We start from the raw sequence: 22,456 nt of genomic DNA, 5'->3' as shown, positions 1-22,456 counted from the left end.
AGAGTTTTGAGGATGCCGATGGTTTCTAGGCCTGCTAAAAAAAAAGGTCCGGTGATATTTCCTTTGATTACCTGGGCTCACAGAGGCTCCTGAGCTCCTGAAGATCGTAATACCGAACCAGTTGCATATAAATGAAGCCAATAATACAGCTCATGGCGTTAACTGTGCTACATAGAACCTTGTCGAAAATGTCATGGTGTCTTCGAGACGCAAAAGTTACCACCAACGATCAGCTACACCTATTGTGCAACCAAATGTTTGAGAGAAGATAGCGTGCTACTCAATTCCACACTCTAATGGGGAGGGGGAACAAGGCTGTATCCGACGGCACTGTTGACTCAGTTTCTACACTTTCTAGTTGACGGGCAGTGACTTCGCTGTTCTGAGGCGCTCTGTAGTGGGTGAGCGATCTAAGCAAAGTTATAGTCTCTTGGTGTACATGACTTACACGTTTTCGATTTTTGTTCTCCTTATTTATACAATAATAGACATAGACTTACTACTTAAAGTAGTATTAGGTGCAAAATATACAATTAGCCGTTAAAAGTTTCGTATTATTCCCTGCAGTACAAAATACTAGGCGTCTACCGAACTGCAGACACAGAGCGGGGCGTCGTTTCCTCCCCGGTGGGGGCGCGCGGCGGCGCTTAGAAGCCGAAGTCGCCGCCGCAGTCCATCCCGTAGTCGCCGTCGTCGAAGCCTAGGTCGGCGTAGTCCTCGTGCACGTACGTGGCCGAGTGGTGCTCGTTGTTGATGACGGTGTTGTTGACGTCGTAGTGGTTGTGCACGTGCACGTCGCTGGCGCCGTGGTGCCAGCCCCAGCCGTGGCCCCAGTTGGTGAGCGCCGCGCCCATCATCAGCCCCGTCGCGAAGTCCGCGCCACCGTTGCCGCCCACGTAGTGGTCGCGGTCGCGCACCACGATCGTCGTGTTGCTGGCCGGGGCCGGCACCGGCAGGTAGCCATTGGCCGGCACCGGGGCGGTGAAGGCGCCCGCGCCCACACCGCCGCCGACTCCGCCGCCGACGACGCCGACGCCTCCGACTCCGCCGACGCCGCCCACGGTCGCCAGGGGTGACGACAGCAGTGCCGAGTGCTGCTGGTGCGCGTATGGAGGCGGCACCTCGCCCGGCATTGCTGCGACAGACCACAGCGTCAGTCACCACACATATACAAGCTAAAAGAGCTTTACATGTAACGTGTGCAGGCATAGTCTGCAGGGGTAACAGAGACCGTTGCAAATTGAAATTACGCAGCAGTGACTTGTAAATACCTTTTATCCACTGTTTCACTCGACACATGCGCGCAGCTGCAGAAATTAAGCAGACTAATATGGAATGGGGGTGAGGAATGAAAGAGGAAGCCGCCTTGTAGAATTTGGCACAGAGCATAACTGAATCATAGCTAACACTTGGTTCAAGAATCATAAAAGAAGGTTGTATACATGGAAGAAGCCTGAAGATACTGGCAGGTTTCAGATAGAGTATATAATGGTCAGACAGAGATTTAAGAACCGGGTTTTAAATTGTAAGATATTTCCAGGGGCAGATGTGGACTCTGACCACAATCTATTGGTTATGAACTGCAGATAAAAACTGAAGAAACTGCAAAATGGTGAGAATTTAAGGAGATGGGACCTGGATAAACTGACAGAACCAGAGGTTGTAGAGTGTTTCAGGGAGAGCATAAAGGAACTATTGACAAGAATGGGGTAGAGAAATACAGTAGAAGAAGAAAGGGTACCTTTGAGAGACGAAATAGTGAAGGCAGCAGAGGATCAAGTAGGTAAAAAGACTAGGGCTAATAGAAATCCTTGGGTAACAGAAGAGCTACTGAATTTAATTGATGAAAGAAGAAAATACAAAAATGCAGTAAATGTAGCAAGCAAAAAGGAATACAAACGTCTCAAAAATGAGATCGACAGGAAGTGCAAAATAGCTAAGCAGGGATGGCTAGAGCACAAATGTAAGGATGTAGAGGCGTATATCACTAGGGGTAAGATAGATACCGCCTACAGGAAAATTAAAGAGACCTTTGGAGAAAAGAGAACCACTTTAATGAATATAAGAGCTCAGATGGGAACCCAGTTCTAAGCAAAGAAGGGAAAGCACAAAGGTGGAAGGAGTATATACAGGGTCTATACAAGGGCGACGTTGTTGAGGACAATATCATGGAAATGGAAGATGACGATAAAATAGGATATATGATACTGCGTGAATAGTTTGACAGAGCACTGAAAGACCTAAGTCGAAACAAGGCCCCGGGAGTAGACAACATTTCATTAGAACTACTGACAGCCTTGGGAGAGCCAGCCCTGACAAAACTCTACCATCTGGTGGGCAAGATGTAAGAGACAGGCGAAATACCCTCAGACTTCAAAAAGAATACAATAATTCCAATCCCGAAAAAAGCGGGAATCGACAGATGTGGAAAATTACCGAACTATCAGTTTAATAAGCCACGGCTGCAAAATACTAACACGAATTCTTCACAGACGAATGGAAAAACTGGTAGAAGCCGACCTCGGGGAAGATCAGTTTGGATTCCGTAGAAATGAAACACGTGAGGTAATACTGGCCCTACGACTTATCTTAGAAAATAGATTAAGCATTTGTAGACTTAGGGTAAGCTTTTGACAATGTTGACTGGAATACTCTGTTTCAAATTTTGAAGGTGGCAGGGATAAAATACAGCGAGCGAAAGGCTATTAACAATTTGTACAGAAACCAGATGGCAGTTATAAGAATCCAGGGGCATGAAAGGGAAGCAGTGGTTGGGAAGGGAGTGAGACAGGTTGTAGCCTATCCCCGATGTTATTCAATCTGTATATTGAGCAAGGAAACAAAAGAAAAATTTGGAGTAGGAATTAAAATCCATGGAGACGAAATAAAAACTTTGAGGTTCGCCGATGACATTGTAATTCTGTCAGAGACAGCAAAGGACCTGGAAGAGCAGCTGAACTGAATGGACAGTGTCTTGAAAGGATGATATAAGATGAACATCAACAAAAGCAAAACGAGGATAATGGAATGTAGTCGAATAAAGTCGGATGATGCTGAGGGAATTAGATTAGGAAATGAGGCACTTAAAGAAGTAAAGGAGATTTGCTATTTGGGGGGTAAAATAACTGATGATGGCCTAAGTAGAGAGGATATAAAACATAGTCTGGCAATGGCAAGGAAAGCGTTTCTGAGGAAGAGAAATTTGTTATCATTGGGTATAGATTTAAGTGTCAGGAAGTCGTTTCTGAAAGTATTTGTATGGAGTGCAGCCATGTATGGAACTGAAACTTGGACGATAAATAATTTAGACAAACAGAGAATAGAAGCTTTCTAAATGTGGTGCTACAGAAGAATGCTGAAGGTTAGATGGGTAGATCACATAACTAATGAGGAGGTATTGAATAGAATTGGAGAGAAGAGAAATTTGTGGCACAACTTGACTAGAAGAAAGGATCGGTTGGTAGGACATATTCTGAGACAATAAGGGATCACCTATTTATTATTGGAAGGCAGCGGGGAGGCTAAAATAGTAGAGGGAGACCAAGAGATGAAGACACTAAACAGTTTCAGAGGGATGTAGGTTGCAGTAGTTACTGGGAGATGAAGAAGCTTGCACAGGTTAGAGTATCATGGAGAGCTGCATCAGACCAGTCGCTGGACTGAAGGCCACAACAACAACAACAACAATGTCACACGTTACATATCCATTGTCGGGAAAAAACCGCAACTCCAAAAAAATAAGTAATACAGAGTAATGAAACTTTTGGGAGTGTATTTGTCTAGGTAATATACATGATTAACATTGCAAGATCATATAAGCGTAAGATAAGCCATTGCAAATGTGAAATCCTGGTACACTAGTAACCCGTTTAACCACCAGACTGTTGAACTCGAGCATGCAAACGTCCATATATTGTGTTGTACAGGTGCCTGGCGTCAGTGTGTGGGCTCGAGTTCCAAAATTATTAGACTTGGTGGGCTGTTTGTGGATGATACTGGAGCTACCGTGTGATGATGTGCCATATGTACTCGACTGGAGACAGATCAGGTGAACGAGCAGGATGAGACAAACACTGCAGAGCATGTTGTGTTACAACAGCGGTTTGTGGACGAGTGTTACCCTGTTGGAAAATACTCCTGGAATGCTTTGCATGAATGGCAGCAAAACAGGTCGAATCACGAGATTAACTTACAGATTTCTAGTCAAAGTAAGTGGGACAGCCACGTGAGTGCCTCTTCTGGCTTATGGAATAGCAGCCCACACCATAACTCTAGGCGTAGGTCCAGTGTGTCTAGCAAGCAGACAGGCCCTGAACTGGTCTCCATCTAATCAGCACACGGCCATCACTGGCACCAAGGCAGAGCCAACTTTCATCAGGACAGATCTCCACCCTGCTCTCCAATGAGCTGTCGCTTAACACCGATGAATTCGCAAAACTGTGTGCCAGACCGAGACTCGAACTCGGGACCTTTGCCTTTCGCGGGCAAATGCTCTACCATCTGAGCTACCCAAGCACGACTCATGCCCCGTCCTCACAGCTTTACTTCCGCCAGTACCTCGTCTCCTACTTGCCAGACTTCACATAAGCTCTCCTGCGAACCTTGCAAAACTAGCACTCCTGGAAGGAAGAATAGTGCGGAGAGATGGATTAGCCACAGCCTGGTGGATGTTTCCAGAATGAGATTTTCACTCTGCAGAGGAGTGTACGCTGATATCAAACTTCCTGGCAGATTAAAACTTTCTCCCAGGGCTGAAAATATTCTGGCGGTTGGAATGCACGCTACAGGGAGTCTGGTTCGGAGCTGTCCTACAAGCAATCGATTTGTAACAGAACTTTATCCAATCCATGGCGGTGTGGTACAGCAACCAGTGGTATCAGTATGAAAGAATCGCTCTGCCACAAGGACTGCATTTGCAATAGCAATCTGAGCCGCAGTTGCCCCCACAATGACAAAACGAAGAGTTACAAATCGATTTGAAAGAGCAAGCAGTCTTGGTTGCAAAACTGGATTTTTTATTTTATTTGTCCACCAGTGACGCGTTTCGGCGAATACAAGGCATCTTCAGATTCACCTAAGAGAAAAATGTCCTACCTTTCGTATGAATGGCGTGACTTACATTTAGGAAAATTGGCTAGCAACAAAAAATAAAACAAGCTACGGACAAAATGTGATGCTAAGCACATACGGTGCCTGCTGGAACATTTCCATGCGCGGTTAACACCATATTTTGCGTTTGTTGTTTTATTTTTTCTTGGTAGTCCAATTTTTCTGAATGAGGGTCATGAGATTTATATAAAAGGTTGTATGCTTTTCTCGTAGGCCAATCTGAAGGTGCCCTGTATAATGTGAAACACCTCACTGTAGGATAAATAACATAAAAAGATCCAGTTTTCCAACCAAGATTGCATGTTCTTTCAAATCGATTTGTAGCAGTTCGTTGTGTCACTGTGGTGCCAACTGCTGCTCCGATTGATGTTGCAGGTGCAGTCCGACGTGCCAGAGCTATTCACCGAAGATGATGGTCTTTCCTCTCGGTAGTCCCATGTGGCCGACCGACGCCCGGTCTTCTTGAGACAGTACTTTCTCGTGACCATCGCTGCCAGCAGTCATGTACAGTGGCTACACCCCTGCCAAGTCTTTCTGAAATATCGTAGAGGGATGTCCAGTTTCTTGTAGGCCTATTACACGACCTGGTTCAAACTCAGAGAAGTTCTGATAATGGCGTCTTTGTAACCATAAAGGCATAGACTAATATCACCTCACCACGCCCTGTCTCAAAGGTAACCACCTTTCACGACCGTTACAGCGTGTTTTCAAAGCAAATCTGATTTGCATTCTCATAGTGGCCCTACTCTTTTGTAATTGGTGCGAAATTTGAACAGACACCACCTTCGAGATGTATAAACACGCCTACCAACTTTCATTTATGTTGCACAATTCCTTGGTGTTACGATATTTTTTCGTCAATGTATGTAGCGAACACAGGCGTAGTCTACAGTGGGAACAGCAACCGTTGGAAATTAAAACTGCAGAGCAGCCACAAGTCATAAGTAAATGTCTCTTACCGACACGTTTCATTCGACATACGCAAGAAACTGCAGGTATTAAGCAGCCAAGCGCCACACATTAAATATATGTGGCCGTGGAGAGCACCGCCATCCTACATAAAAATTACGTATCAAGCCGCCGCTATACACAGGGTAATTCCGTGATGGTGTTACGAGTTTTCATGGATGATGCAGAAGGGCAAATGTGTCGATTTGGAGATAAGAGTGTGGGGGAGGCAACCTTCAGAAGTGCTAGTATGGACCAAAACAAGAAAAAAATGACTCGTAAACAAGGTTCTAAAATGTATACCTTAAGAGATATGAGCACTTGTTCATCTTCGATATTGCGAATCACGTCTCTTCTACTGTGCAAGCTTATAAGGAAAGCATTTTAGAGCCTTATTTACTGGACAATTCTTTTTATCCGTACTTCCTCCTCTAAAAATATGAAAACCAAAGAGATAATTGTTGAAGAGATACGTTTCACACTATCGAAGATGAACAAGTCCTCGTACCTCTTAAGCTACGAGCATTAGAGCCCATATTTTCTAGGCTTCCTTTTCTTCTTTCATTCGACACTATCACCTGCGAAAGTTTCATACTCCACAATATTAGTGAAAACAGTTTGGTATTGCACTCTGCAACCACGAGCTGCTACTCGTTTTTAATGTGTAACTGCCACATGCTGACTTGTTAAAACACCTACCACGGTCTAACACACTCGGATTTACTTAGCATCTAGATGCACACATCAAGTCAACTTGTAACCACGCACTGAGGTCCCTCACTCGCCTTCGAGTGCGCTGGATTATAAAATCGTTAATCACTTTCCTCATATAGCTTCTTTTGCATCCAGATATTTCTACGGGCATGGTACATTCACCATACAATACGATTCCTTCATCCATCACCAACGCTCAAATAACTAATACAGTCAACCTGCAGCTACGTCCAAGTGGTTTCAGGACTTGGTGATAGCCTGTCCTGGTCCTTCAACAACGAAACACAATCCAACCATCCATAACCTACTCCCAGATACCTAATTTAGATGATCTGTGACTACGACCAAGCGCCTTGTTGATACCCTTTCTTAATTTGAGAAACCTGCGGTACAACAGAATGCTTCATACGACCCATAACGTCACCGTCCTTCCTTTAACCACACTTCAAACCAGCTGGCCGCTGTGGCCGAGCGGTTCTAAGCGCTTCAGTCCGGAACCACGCTGCTGCTACGGACGTACGTTGGAATCCTGCCTCGGGCATGGATGTATGTAATGTCCTTCGGCTAGTTAGGTATAAGTAGTTCTACGTCTAGGACACTTATGACCTCAGATGTTTAGTCCCATATTGCTTAGAGAAATTTGAACCATTTGAACTGCAAACCATTCACAGTTTCTTCTCCAAAATACGAGGGTTGGAACTATAATAGTGGCAACTATTTATTTGCAGCTCGTACAAAATAGATACGTGTTTCAAACTTTCACTAACCACCAAAGTAGTCACCAGAATTGTTTATAACCCGTTGCCAGCGATGTGGTAGTCTTAGGAAACTCTCAGCAGTGCCAGTTATGTTGAGAGTTCGAGCGGCGCGGTCTACTGCCCGACGAATTTGTAGCAGTTCTGAAGCGAATGTCGTGAAGTGTTTCCTTCAGATTAGAAAGCGAGTTGAACTCACGAGGTCTTAAGTCAGGGGAGTGCAGCAGGTGGCATAGCACTTAGCAGGCCCATCAGTCAAACAAATCAGTAACAGCTTACACTGTACGTGCTTGAGCATTGTCCTGCAAAATGATGGTCAGGTCCTGCAGAAAGTGCCATCACTTCTGGCTCTATGCTGTTCATTTTTGGAAAACAACCTACGATCAGCTTAGAGACAGAAGTGATGACAATTTCTGCAGGACCTGACCATCTTTTTGTAAGACAGTGCTCAAGCACGTACACTGTAAGGTGTTACTGATTTGTTTGACTGATGGGCTGCTGAGTGCTATACCACTTACTAGACTTCCCTGACTTCAGCCCTCGTGAGTTCAACTCGATTTCGAAACTGAAGGAAATACTTCACGGCATTCGCTTCAGAACTGCTGCAAATTCGTCGGGCAATAGACCGCGCCGCTCGAAATGCCAACACAACTGACACTGCTAAGAGTATCCTAAGACTTCCACGTCGCTGGCAACGGGTTATACACAATGCTGGTGACTACTTTGAATGTCAGCAAAACTTTGAAACACGTATCTATTTTGTACGAGCTGTAAATAAATATTTGCCACTATTGAAGTTCCAACCCTCGTAGTATCCTTTCGGTTTTACGTAGCACATATTACCTATCGCTGAGAAATTATAGTGAAATCTGACTGCTCTCTTCATATCAATTACAGTATCAACTTGTTGGCAAATGTAGATCTTCCTATATTAAATTTAATCTTTAGTGTGATGTTGAGTCAGTAAGCAACTGCATGTTTAAAAGAACGGGTATGTATCTGTAGATCGTAAAAAGAATCACTTAGTCCTAATTGCTAACTTACCGGTTTTGATTTTTGGCACTAGACAATCATATTTCGACTGTTTTTCCTCGTGTGCATGTCGTCTTCACTAATCTTGTATACGCAGAAAGTGAAACTGCTGGTCCAGTCCATAGCTGTACAGCAAATCGACGTCAGTGAGGTAGATCTGTGCATCTTTCTAGCAACCATTCTTAAAATTTGGAACGAGCTCCCCCGTTTTAAAATCCTCTAAGAATCAAACGTTTTTCTAGCGACCGCCGCCGGACTCCATCGAAAAAGAGAGAGCGAGAGAGAGAGAGAGAGAGAGAGAGAGAGATAGAGAGAGAGAGAGGGAGGGAGGGAGGGAGGGAGGGAGAGAGAGCGCAAGAGGGCAGAGGGCGGGGGGGGGGGGGAGGGGGGCGCGGGGAGATGGCAGTTCTTCAGCATATTCGATACAAAATGTGCTGAGCATGCTATTAGGAGGTCCTATGGCATTCTTTATATCCATTTCAGTTGTTTGTCATTTCGTTTCTCACTTACATACACAACTGTAATTTCCGCATACCTGCGACCGTCTATCACAAATGAAACAAAAATATAAAATATTGTCAACAGCGAGCGCACCAGACACAGACGTACCTAAACTGTGCTATTGCGTTCCGGAAAAAGGGAATGTGTCGTTACTAGCATGTTCCAGGAGAGCGTCTCGGAAATTAAACGTGGTGCTAGAGCTTCTTTGTCGGACATTGGAACGATGATATTACGTATTTTTAGGGCCAATTGCATTTGAGGTTTCAGGTATTCTGCGTAGCCAATCATCAGAAAGAACGGTTCACTTTGGTAACGTGGATGTGATGAATAGTGGGCTGACAGTAACTATGTAGATTTATTAATCATATGTCCCACGATATCATTAATTTGCACCAAAAGCTCGTAAATAGGCTCATATTCGAAAGCACAAATCTTTGTCCGGCCATTAAGATTTTGGTTCTCTTACCTAACCTACGTTTCCTTACATGACCCCCCCCCCCGCCCCCCCCTCCCCCAATATCGAACGAGTGTTAAGTATCGGTCTTGTAGGAATGAAGACATTAGCTTGGAGTGCAGTCTGCTTCTTCCTCTATTGTGCACTTATCCCACATCGGAGCAAGGTCGGCGTGGTTGTTAACAGATTTGGCACGGTTCGTTTAAGGAGTTTCTTGTCGCTATTACTGCAAGAGCAATACGCTTAGCTTTAGAAAGTTTGAAGTTTCTTGTACTGCGACTTAAGGCGCTGAGGGGCAGATGACCCCTACAGTTTCATCCTTGGTGGCGCACCGATGTTCCTAGTAAAAAGTGTTACGTTAAGCTCAGATTAGAAGTACATAACTACAAGATATCCCTGGAACTCGCTCTTTCTATACTTCCAATGCAAGTAAGTGCAGAGTGCAAGAGATATGCAACTTCGTTGCAGCTCATCATTTTCACGTGCCAGCGACGGTCGTCTGGCAAACAATCGCGGAGCAAAGTTGTCGAGCTGATAAATGGCTCACTCGGGACCAGTTGCCAGCTAACGACTGAAGCCACCAGTGAAACGGGGGATATCATGTAATGGAGACGAGGCGAGACGTGGGCCTGCGCGTGTTTCACTGGAATTTCCCAGGGGTGGGCGGAATGAGTGGCACGACAGACTTAACAATTGTTAGCTGAGAACTGCGCATCAAGACTGGTTAGCAGCTAGGAGCGCGCGCAGTCCTTCCGGACTTGTGGCTGTAATTGGCTGCCTGCGCTGTTCGTATTCCCCTCTCGAAGTGCAGACAGCGTGCTTCATCGCGCTTCACGCTGCATAGGAGTTGATAGTTGCAATGCGTGATATAAAGCACTAATGGATGCCCTTGTTTAAATTAACGCGATATATTCGCTAGCAGCGCACTGAAACCGCGACGAAAGTTTAAGGGAACTAAGCTAAGAGTTTTTTCAAATGGCTCTGAGCACTATGCGACTTAACTTCTGAGGTCATCAGTCGCCTAGAACTTAGAACTAATTAAACCTAACTAACCTAAGGACATCACACACATCCATGCCCAATGCAGGATTCGAACATGCGACCGTAGCGGTCGCTCGGTTCCAGACTGCAGCGCCTAGAACCGCACGGCCACTCCGGCCGGCAGAGAGTTTTTTTTAGATTGATCGTATTACAGACCAATCCGAGTTAACAAGAAGTTCTCACAGCTAGTTAAACTATGTGTTACTGTTGTTGCTAGTTTTCGCTTCCCATTTTCCATTTCTTCATGTCCATCCAGGCTCCATATTCCAGATCTCTAGTTAGCATTTCTACATCTACATCCTGTTTCCATATTCTTACTGGTCTACCTCATTTTCTTCCTCTAGGGGGTATCCACTGCAATAATCGCTTCGGCCATCTTGTGCTTTGCATCTTGAAAGATGAATATTTTTTCGCGATACCTATTGCAAAGTAGTCTTTCTGTTTCAATTGTAGCTACAATAGTCTTCTTAACTTCCATTTTCCTCCGTACTTCCTCATTTTCAATTTTGATGTTCCGCTCTTTCTCCTCAAGTACTCCACTTCAGGTAGTATAACTATCGCACATTATGTCCGGCATTCTGGGCAGGCAGCAGCCAGCGAGAACGTGAGTCTGTGGGAGAGCGTTACGAGACAATAGCACAGTATTGTAATTTTAAGCAGACAGCTGCACCATAGACGAGAAATTACAGTGAAAAGATAAGGAATTTGTAGACCATATTTTTCACTTGAGTGCAATCGTGAAATGAGAGCATATTTCCTCAACAGTAACTCAAAATGGTATTAGAATCAAGTAACAATTTATTATAAGACTTTTGGCATATGATACTGTCCCAAGCAAGTAATTAAAAAGTTCTGAAATCAGTTCATGCTAATAAAAGCTATGGGGATCATCCTCGAAAGTTCAAGTTTCTACTCAGATTTGATGTGTCAACATTTTGTGTGAACGACGCTACCGAGCGGAGTTTCAAACATTTAATGTATTTCCATGAAGGCGTGAACATCAGATGAACGAAACAACTAATAAAGCGAACAATACGCAGTAGGAATGGTTTTCTCTACACACTAAATCCTTATAGAAGGCGTACAAAACATTTATGGAATTCTCGCGGATTTGATTTACGTTCTAGATTATGGCAGACTCTTACCGTGAGTGTACTTACACGTCCATATAACTTGTCTAACAAAAACACTTCATCAAATAAACGACAATTAGTCGAAACCCTCAGATATAACCCGGGATCTCCTGCTTACATGGCAGATGCTCTATCCATTTTTTTTTCCCGGTATTTGGTCTGGGCGGACGTCACAAGACATCCGTTCAAGTTGATCGTTGATTCCTTTACTTTTTTTTGTATTACAGAGGACGAGCAGCCCTCTGACCGAACACGCTGAGCTACCGTGCCGGCATCCATCTGAGCCAGCGAGGACACAGATGAATAGCGCGACTGCAGGGACTTATCCCTTGCACGCTTCCCGTGAGACCAACATTCCCAACTATCTACAACCTACATTCGTAATGTTCCTAAAGGACATTTTCCCATTCACTCATTACTCGTGCCAACTAAGGTGACGATTCCCGTACGAGTTCGGGCAAAGTGTGCGCATTCGCACAGAAGAAGGTCAATGGCCGGGTGGTCTTTAACTATATGAAGATAATAACTGTTCTGAAAGAACAGATACCAATGATGACCATGGAGCTTCTCTAGAAAGAAATGATAATTAATCGATACCCTCAGCTGTCAACAGATGTTGTTGATATACCTCAATGGGGACAGCTGAAAATGTGTGCCCTGACCGAGATCCTCGCATCTAAGGGTTTCGATTAATTATAATTTCTTTCTAGGTAAGCTGCATGGTCATCATTGGTATCTGTTTTTTCCTAACAGTTACTATCTTCACTTCGTCAAATGCCTTTTTTAAAAGAACTGGAAGGGCTTGTGAAACTTTTCCTCTTTGCCATATTCGAGGGTCATGCAACAGTTAAACAAGTGGCTGTACAGCAGTTATGGTGTACTAGATCAAGACAATTTTCTGTTTACTCCTCCAAGTAATCGCCACCAATTCTGTGCAATTGTTCCGTATTCTTAGGCACTTCTTATCGTATCAGCGAAGTTTTCTTGACACTGATCTAGAAGCCAGTTTTGTAATATACTCCTACATCTCGTGAATAACGTCGAGGCACGCCCTAAACTATTTAGTGTCTGAAAACAGGTGTTACTGATACAAAATTACGTTAAAATGCATATGTGTCAAAAATGACCCACATGGTACTACTGGTATAAAAGGTAAATTTTTCATACTTCTACGTTTGCTATGGATATGAAATTTTGATATATTGTACCAACACATAAATGATGAAAATTCACGGGAGCGTTTGGTGCTACGACGATTACGGAGAGGAGTAGGGTCCTCGAAAACCCCTCATGGGTCAGAAATTACCCACGTGATACGTCTAGTGTTAACGTAATTAGTTTTTGTATAATTCTTTAAAAAGTGTTATTTCTTTCACTGCCCTCAAAGGATAGTTTAAACTAGAAACTACGGTTACATAGCGTTTTAGTTGAAGACATTTTATTTGTCCAGATCGCATGAATTACAGACGTGGTCGACTGGTTTCCGCAAACTTTAATTGCTATCTTCACATCCTTAACATACATCATTTTAACGATAGTAATTAAAGTAACAGCCAACTAAGACGGTGACGTGACAGGGCGAGGGGATATTAAATATCTCTCACGGTGCACTTGCGCGATGGTTTAGGTGGCTTCTGTAGGACGATTAAAGGCTGTTTCCCAGCTTGGCGGACCGTAAGTATCCTGTATCAAATTGTTTTTTCGACTTTCCGTAAACGACTGAAGTAAACAGTAATCAGTTGTCGTTCATACTGTGTGAATGCATGCCATGACAGCACCGTTCCGTCGGTGCCCACTGGGCAAAATAGAATTTCGCGGCTGCCCTGTTGCCTGGCGAGCTACAGATCTGCGGTGAGCGCGAGCTGGAAAACAGCGAGGAACTAGTGGACACAATGACTCCTGGGTCAAGCTGCAGAACAAAGGACACAATGACTCCTGGGTCAAGCTGCAGAACAAACACTGGACGGATGATTGCTGCTGGACAGAGAAAGGCACACACATCGGTTGGGACATACTCTTGCAACTCTAGCCGACTTATTCTACAATCTGCACCGTCACGTGAAAAATATGCAACTACCAGCTACACAAGAGCAACCTTGAGATGAATTTTCTTTAATCAGGCGATGAAGGTAATCTCTGAGCTTTTATCATGGCAACTTAGCCGTTCATATTCCCCTTGTTTTTGTACAGGTGCCAACGGCAGCTCTACTGTGGCTTTCATAGTTTTAAACGTTACACCTAGACTGTGGGATTGTTAGTTAAACATATGAAGATGGTATCTATTCTTTCGGACATGTCCGATAGAACAGATACCATCGGTGACCATCCAGCTCTCTTAGAATGAAATGTTAATTAAATCAAGACCCTAAGCTGTCAATAGGCGTTGATATACATCAACAGTGACAGTTGAAAATGTGTACCCTGACTGGGACTCGAATCTAGGATCTCCTGCTTACATGGCAGACGCTCTATCTATCTGAGCCACCGAGGGCACAGATGATAGTGCGGCCGACTGCAGGGATTTCTCCCTTGCACGCTCCTCGTGAGACCCACATTCCCAACTTAATGTCCACACACTACATTCGTAGTGTCCCTGCCCGTTACACTCATTACTCGCTGCAGACAATCCTACCAAGTCCCGTAAGAGTTCGGGCAATGCGTGTGCATCCAATACAGAAGAAGAAGGTCAATGGCCGGTTAGCCTTAACTATATTAAGATGTTATCTGTTCTTTTGGACATGTGCGAAAGAACAGATACTATCTGATATGTCCAAAAGAACAGATACCATTTTATATAGTTAAGGCTAACCGGCCATTGACCTTCTTCTTCTGTACCGGGTGCACACGCATTGCCCGAACTCTTACGGGACTCGGTAAGATTGTCAGCCGTGAGTAATGAGTGTAATAGGCGGGGACACAACCAATGTAGTGTGTGGACATTAAGTTGGGAATGTGGGTCTCATGGGGAATGCGCAAGGGATAAATCCCTGCAGTCGCACTATCGTCTGTGCCCTCGATGACTCAGATGGATAAAGCGTCTACCATGTAAGCAGGAGATCCCGGGTTTGAGTCCCGGTTAGAGCACACAATTTCAACTGTCCCCGTTGATGTAAATCAACGCTCGTCACTAGCTTAGGGTCTTAATTTAATTATGATATGAGTTAAATTGTCGTAATTGGTGACATCACCGCCTATGCTTTTTTTTTTTTTTTATTTGGTCGTTGCGCCTAAACAGTCTTGGTAGTATTTTGTAATTCTTTAAACTGTGCCACTGGAGACATGTCTGATCTGATGGTATTAAAATTATTATTAAGTATTGTGTTAAGTTGTGTGTGCTGTTGAAACCTGATGAGAATATCTCACTTAATCAACCCGCCCTTCCAATATTCTGTCGCTCCTGTACAATAGGTTTTACTCATTAATTACTGAAGGACTCCGTAAAAAGTAAAATGCCAGTGTTTTGAAAAGGTCGGCATATGGAGTTGGCAGAGCATGGTTGGCAGAGTGGAGCAGCCGGCAGACACTCACAGTAGTAGGGGCCGTGCGGCAGCCGCGGCGCCATCGGGTCCAGCAGCTTCGGCGTCGAGGTGCACTTCTCATCCGGCGGCTGCGGCGGCGGCGGCAGCTGCCAACAAGCACGACGTAAGCCGATTAAACGACGCCGGCCGCTCTCCTCTGGACACGGGTTATAACGCTCAAAGGAAAACGTTATCATTAAAATACTAACACACAGGTTGTAACGGGTACATGTGCAGATATCTTTATATATAGCACTTTAATATGTAGACAGATCAGTGAATTAGTTGGTTTTTCCTTTGCGTCAGTCTCCTCGCAATTCACATAATTTGCGACCTCATGTTTTCCGCGTGGTCGTAAATGCACCACTAAGTGGACTGCCCCTACAGTATAGACTTCCTGTTTTGCATCGTGCATCCACAATTCAACACCTAATGTGCTACCTAGCGGAAATTAAGCATTAATGGCTTACCCTCGTCACATGCACTTGGAACTACTAACCAACCTAAAAACATACTACTCCTAGTAGCTGTAATTATTAGTCAGCAAATTAAGTAAATACTGATGTAATGTAGTTCAGTACACAGTACTCAGAAGAATATCTGCACTTACACCTATTACACTCGGTATTAAAACCAGGTATTATTACTCTACCAACGACAGCCGTTACAATAGTACATATAAACGCAAGTTTTCGTTATAAACAACCATAAGTAAAACACTGACACTAAACAAGTTGTAGTTACACAGTGGCAGACATGTGCCGTTACTGTAGAAGCTAAACCTCTAAATTGGAGATACTCTTAAGGGAAAACTTTGCACAAGAAGAAACAACGAAGAAGAAACGATTGAAAAAAGCTGAGGTTGTGGTGACAACAGGAAAAACCTGCTACTCCGGTAATGGGGATGACTGGTATATGGCAAGGGAATAGCTGCAACAGTAGTAACGTAAAAGATCTAGCACCATCTTGAATCGATTACAGCTTGGAGCGCACACAGGTAACTTCGTAGTTTCCAATACAGAAATGTGCCTGAAATATAGAAGGAGATGGTTGAAGATTTACATTCATGCAAAGGTACAGCCAGAACGCTGGAAAATATTTTTTGTTTGTCCATCCTTGTGATTATAGGTCTAACGAATTTCAGCCGTCATTTATTTTATAGCTAACAGTTTCGGTGCTTCAAAGCACCATATTCAGGCCTTAGCTGACGCTGATGGGGATAACACCATCCATGTACACGATGCATCAGTGGACAAGGTCTGTAACTGATTCTCGCACACGACCTGCCACAACGATGTTTGTTGTCTCGGCAAAAATCTACTATCAACTCAGTAGCAGAATGGGTATTGTGTTTTCGCAGTGTATTAGTGAGGAATCCAAAGACTAAGAAACCAATGATGAAGAAATGACAGGGTGACACTGCTTATACGAATGAGTCTTCAACAACGTTTCATGAGAGTGTTTAGAACGATCAGCAAGAGAGACCACTGCACAAATAGCAGACTGTCTCAACAACCCAAGTTACCAAACCGTTTGTATTGTTCGGCTGCTATCCAAGGCTTTAGAATTAAGAGACAGCCACCAGCGTACCCACTAGTTAACGACAAATAGTTTGCTAGAGGAATAGCGGACCATTCAAGCAACGACATCGTAAAGCAACGTCTGCCTAATAAAGCAACAGATGACCTGAAGTTAACTATCGACAGACTGCAAAGCCGCATTCAAGTGGTGAAATTACTCGTCTCATATATCACTGTTTTTGATTCATTTTATTCATGCATATTGGTGACATCACTGATTACAAATATCGAGCCTCAAACACGTCTAAATTTCCCAATGTCTCTGTACAGAATTCCACTGTCCTGTAATTGGTGCCCTGTATGAGGTACATGACGGAGATTTGGATGGGTAGTCACGGTAGGAGGGGACAGGGGGCCACTGGGAGAAGCCCCCAGAGCACTCTAGGGAGAATAGGCAGCTTCTAAGAACTTCAGAAAAGTCAAAACAACCTTCGGTGAAATTATAAGCAAGGGTGGTAACATTAAGAGTGCAACCGGATTTCCATTGTCAAATGTAGAGGAGAGAGCGGATTGGTGGAAAGAGTACACTGAAGGCCTCTATGAGGGGGAAGTCTTGCCTGATGACTAGAGACTGGATTATATGCATTTGCATATGCATGTGTATATTTGGCTCCTTTTCACCGGTTATTACATATTTTAACTAAAAACTAGAGACAATGCATATTTCCGCTCTATTTTACAATATTTTAAAAATTTAGACGGACGGTCACTAGCTCGATCTAATTTTCATGTCTCACAGATTGACCGCGAGCTATAACTGCGTGAAATCGCTAACCGAGAGGCCACTGCCTAGCGAAATCATTACAGAAGAGGAACAGGAACAGGCAGACAGAGTCAATGCGCCTACGCCTGCGCCCCCAGTTAATCCCCTCCGCTGTCATAACACACGTGTCGGCAACAATTAAATTAAACTTCGCAAGTTTTTAGTCGCCCGTCCATTGTTTCAGTTTAGCTTTCTATTTACTTCTACACAGTTGAACGAGCTTACGATGTGTAGTGCGTAACGTGTTGTTTGCCATGCCTCCCAAAAGAAGAAACGTCTTTTCGTCGATAGCTGACTATCCTGGAACCGTGTCATATTGTCGAGTTTTCGAGAAAAATATTTCACGCAAAAAAATGTTTCAAATAGACCAGCATGTCAACTTCTGACGACATCAAGTTGCTGTAGCAGGGATTTGTCCTTTGGTAGCCAAAAAAGTCGATTTAACATGGATGTATGTGAAGCATTTATTGAAAGCAATATTTCGCTTCACAGAATTGCAAATCCTATCCTCGAAGGTTTCCTGCGCAAATATTTATTAAATCAAAATATACCAGATGAACCAACATTGCATAAAAATTACATACCGACAATTTACGAAAACTGGGTGACTTGCGACTCGGAGATGGGGATGAAATGATGATGAGGACAACACAAGACCCAGTCGCTGAGCGGAGAAAATCTTCTGCCGCAGCCGGGAATAGAACCCGGGCCCCTTGGCAAGGCTGCCGGGGTGGCCGAGCGGTTCTAGGCGCTACCTTCTGGAACCGCGGGACCTCTACGGTCGCATGTTCAAAACCTGCCTCGGACATAGATGTGTGTGATGTCCTTAGGTTAGTTAGGTTTAAGTAGTTCTAAGTTCTAGGGGGCTGATGACCTCAGAAGTTAAGTCCCATAGTGCTCAGAACCATTTGAACCATTTTTTGTACCCTTGGCGTGGCAGTCCGCCGCGATAACCACTCAGCTAACGGACGCGGTCCGAGAAAACACCACCCACACATTTATGAAGCTTGAAAGAGCCGACAAGTGCGAGAACCGTAGCACCATCAGCTTAATAGATCATGCATCTAAGTTTCTCAGAAAAATAATATACAGAATAATAGAACAGAAAATTAAGGATGTGTTAGCTGACGATCATATTTGCTTGAGGAAAGCCAGAGGCAATTAAGACGTCACGGTTGATAATGGATGCAAGATTAAAGAAAAATCGAGACACACTCATTGGATTTGTCGAGCTGGAAAAAGCGTTCGACAGTGTTAAATGGTGTAACATGTTCGAAATTCTGTGAAAAATAGGAGTAAGCTACAAAGAAAGACGGGTAATACACAATATTTACAGAAGCCAAGACGGGACAATAAGAACGTAAGACCAAGAACGAAGTGCTCGAATTAAAATGGGTGAAAGACTACATCCCTTCTTACACCCTTTTTAATATACAATATTTACAGAAGCCAAGACGGAACAATAAGAACGGAAGACCAAGAACGAAGTGCTCGAATTAAAAAGGGTGTAAGACAGGGATGTAGTCTTTTACCCCTACTGTTCATTCGATATGTCGAAGAAGTAATGACGGAAATAAAGCAAACGTGAAAGATTGGAACTGAAATTCAGACTCAAAGGATATCAATAATATGATTCGCTGATTACATTGCCATTATCAGTGAAAGCGAAGGAGAATTAGAGGATTTCCTAAATGGAACGAACAGTCTAATGAGTACAGAATATGGATTGAGAGTAAATGGAAGAAAGGCGAGAACTATGAGCAATAGCAGAAATGAAAACAGCAATAAACTTAACAGCGGGATTGGTGATCACGAAGTAGATGAAGTTAAGGAGTTTTGCTACCTAGGCAGCAAGGTAACTACACAAAACAATACTGTGCCAATGAAAGGTCTCCGCTAAATGTTTGCCAATGCGACATATTTTTTAAAACCTCGGTCCAACGCCACACCAACGAAATGTTTTATACTTAATCCGATGAATTGTGTTCTGGCGCATACCACTCCGAGGAAACTAAGAGCTACAAATTTCCCATTCCCAAATATTCTTTTACGATGCCCAATCAGCTATTTTTCCGCATGAGAAAGTCTAGAAATTGTCTTACTGAATTGCCACTTACAAATACGTTTTTACATCATCCAATGAGCTGTCTTCCCATCTGACAAGAGAGAGAACTTCTCACTCCATTTATACTGATATTTAGCTGTTGCACTTTCTCCTCCATAAGGGCGAAAGGGAAAAGATTTTAACATGAACAGCCGATGAGCTTCCCACGGAAAAGCAGAGACGAATATCTCCCGACCAGCCTGGCACCCTTCGGTTTTCTGGGACAAGCGTTACCGCCGAAAGTCAGCATTCCACTACGGTGATCTTTGAGCAGAGAGATAAACTTATAAATTAATTTATTATGCACTGGCTACATACATGATACGACTCATTAAACAAGCCATTTTCTACAGAATCAATGACCACATTGCGTGTGGCTATGACCAACACACTTCCGAGCATTTGCACCTCGCCAGAATACGGGGTTGAAACACAATCCATTAGAAACTCATGCAGTTCTGATAGATCATTCTATGTATATTATCCCCAGATTTCGAGAATTTTGCCTACAGGTAGGTCTGACGCCAAGACTCAGCCAGGTAAGTTGCATTCACCACGTAGATGTCAGCTTTAAGACTGTAAGACAGATAAAATTTCACTGAACTGCAGGAAGAAAAGAAACAGACAAAGAGATGAACTATGAGTGAGAGAGCTACCAAGGGTAGAACTAAGAGCGTTGCTTAGAGTTCATTAATGTTACAACTGCACCTTATAAACAAAAACAAATCTTTAATTATAATATAACGCCCAAAAGACCAGCCCTGAAATGAACATTGTATTAATCAGAAAGAAAGTAAATCATACTTACAGTGTTGCTGATCGCTGTCATCCAGTCGCTGGAAAACAAAAACAAAATCATTGTTATAGGATCAGAAAGTCAAACATTTATTCACAAGTATTATAATTTATGATGTGTGTTGCTTTGTAGTTATAAGCAGAAAATCAGAATCAGTTATAAGTAGAAAATCAGAATCAGTCATATTTCATTCCGTCTGAAATTTCACAACAGTAAAAGAAACTGAAACATGGAATACAGTGTCCCCTGTTCAGTGATATAAATTTTAAATAATTTTACTGCCATTTTAGTCCAATACCATTAATTAGCGAATTTTTACCAAAAACGGGACAACATCGCAGAAAAACTGTAAATAACGGATCGTCGCTTATGCTAAACATACAATGTACAAAGTACCAAGAAAACTACTGGTACCATTGTCATAAACAATGGGGACGGGGTATTTCGAGAGGGAGTGGTGGTGATAGGAGTGACAACTAAGAAATTGCTGGTATTGGAAATAGAGTCGATACTGAGCAGCGAATGAAGTTGGAACAACTAGTGTGGGAGATCAAACAACTGAGAATTTAAAGTAAGTAACGTTTGTAATATTAATTTTTAAAGTAGTTCAAACACTAACCAGTCTTTTTTTTAATTTTTCAGCTGCGTCGGACAGTGATTTAATCATTTCTTGCGCATGATGCTTGGATTATGTGAACAGATATAACCTTTGCTGTTAAAATGGATCATCTTGGCATTTTCCCCAACGATATAGATAAACGAATTTGGTGGTACTGCGCTGTTCTCAGCCTCTGAATAGAAGCAGACAATGAAAGAAGTCTGTCTAGTACCGTTGAAGAACCTATCACAGGCTTGAGTGCTCCTGCAGAGAGTAATTTGAAAAGAACGCGTCCATTTTGTGGAAATTTTAATCGCTGTGAGTGCTGAGAGAGTATCGCGAGCCTTTAGCGGAGCCACGGCAGTACCGTTGCGCGGGCCAAGGGCCGGCCCTTTGTCCAGTGCCATTCAGCCGTCGTCAAAGCGGTGGCCCTTTGCAGGCGTCGCTCTCGGGAGCCGAAGATCTACGTTCATCGCATCGCTTAGCCAGGTGATTCTTTACTGCCTTAATGCCGCTGGAAAGAGTTCTTCAGACGGACTAAGGCCGTCGGTCAAGTACAAGTGGTTCACGGATCCAGACTAGCTGCTATAAAGGAAACGGAGCAGAAATTCTAATTTTCCGTGCGCTTCTCAAGGCCAGAATCTCAGACTTTAAGGGAAAATATAGAATTAAATCGTACCCATCTACATACCTCATACTTTTTATTTATTTATTCGTCAGACAATGATAATATTCGTTAACATAAGGCAATGAAAATAAATAGCTAAATATATGTACACACAGAACACAAACGGATGTTTGTGCTCCTTACTGAAGGGACCACACCGGCATTCAGGAACATCAAAATCAGGACGGCCAGACAGGGCAAATTCCATCCTTCTGAATGTAGGGGGTCAGTGTCTTAAAAACTAAAATGAATCATTAGGCTGCTCCCTGTTATACAGTGTTCTTTAGATCATACCGATCTTGCACAAAATGCACAATATAACTTACAATGGTGTTGTACTGTTTCTTTGCATCTGTTTAAACCATTCCTTTAGATTCCGTGGACACGGTGTAGAGACTCCAGGACCACGAACATGCTGTTATGCTCTTTTCACTTCCTTTAGTCTGTCCAAGAAACGGATTCGAGGACCGGAAACATGATATTATGCTCCATGCAAGTCATACTACCTTCCCTTCAGTTTCTCTGGAAAACAGAGGCACTATCCCGCCATGATGTGTGGGATGTTGAGCTCAGGGGAATGACATTAATATCGTGTTCTTTAGATCAGGACACATTGAAAACCATCGACGTAAATATCTATATTTACTGTGTAGAATTCTCTGGTATACTGTATTCGGTGTAGGTATTACGAACCTGTTTCGCTGTGCATTGTTACCTGAGCGTTTAAGCTGTTCGGAAGAGTC

The 22,456-nt window shown here is 43.3% G+C and overlaps 1 protein-coding gene across 1 annotated transcript in view; it reads right to left on the bottom strand.

Moving 5' to 3' along the window:
* Nucleotides 1-547: 547 nt before the first annotated feature.
* Nucleotides 548-22,456, bottom strand: part of LOC124795802 — an 84,967-nt gene continuing 63,058 nt past the window's right edge. Inside the window, exons 3-6 of the mRNA XM_047259883.1 lie at nucleotides 20,461-20,488; nucleotides 15,216-15,312; nucleotides 1,076-1,135; nucleotides 548-994 (exon numbers count right to left, since the gene is read on the bottom strand). Coding sequence (XP_047115839.1) covers nucleotides 648-994; nucleotides 1,076-1,135; nucleotides 15,216-15,312; nucleotides 20,461-20,488 — 532 coding nt within the window. The 3' untranslated portion in view covers nucleotides 548-647. The remainder of the gene's footprint in view (nucleotides 995-1,075; nucleotides 1,136-15,215; nucleotides 15,313-20,460; nucleotides 20,489-22,456) is intronic.

The sequence above is a fragment of the Schistocerca piceifrons genome, chromosome 4 (assembly GCF_021461385.2).
Source record: "Schistocerca piceifrons isolate TAMUIC-IGC-003096 chromosome 4, iqSchPice1.1, whole genome shotgun sequence".
NCBI classification, from domain to species: domain Eukaryota; kingdom Metazoa; phylum Arthropoda; class Insecta; order Orthoptera; family Acrididae; genus Schistocerca; species Schistocerca piceifrons.
This window is presented reverse-complemented; position numbering and strand designations above follow the sequence as displayed.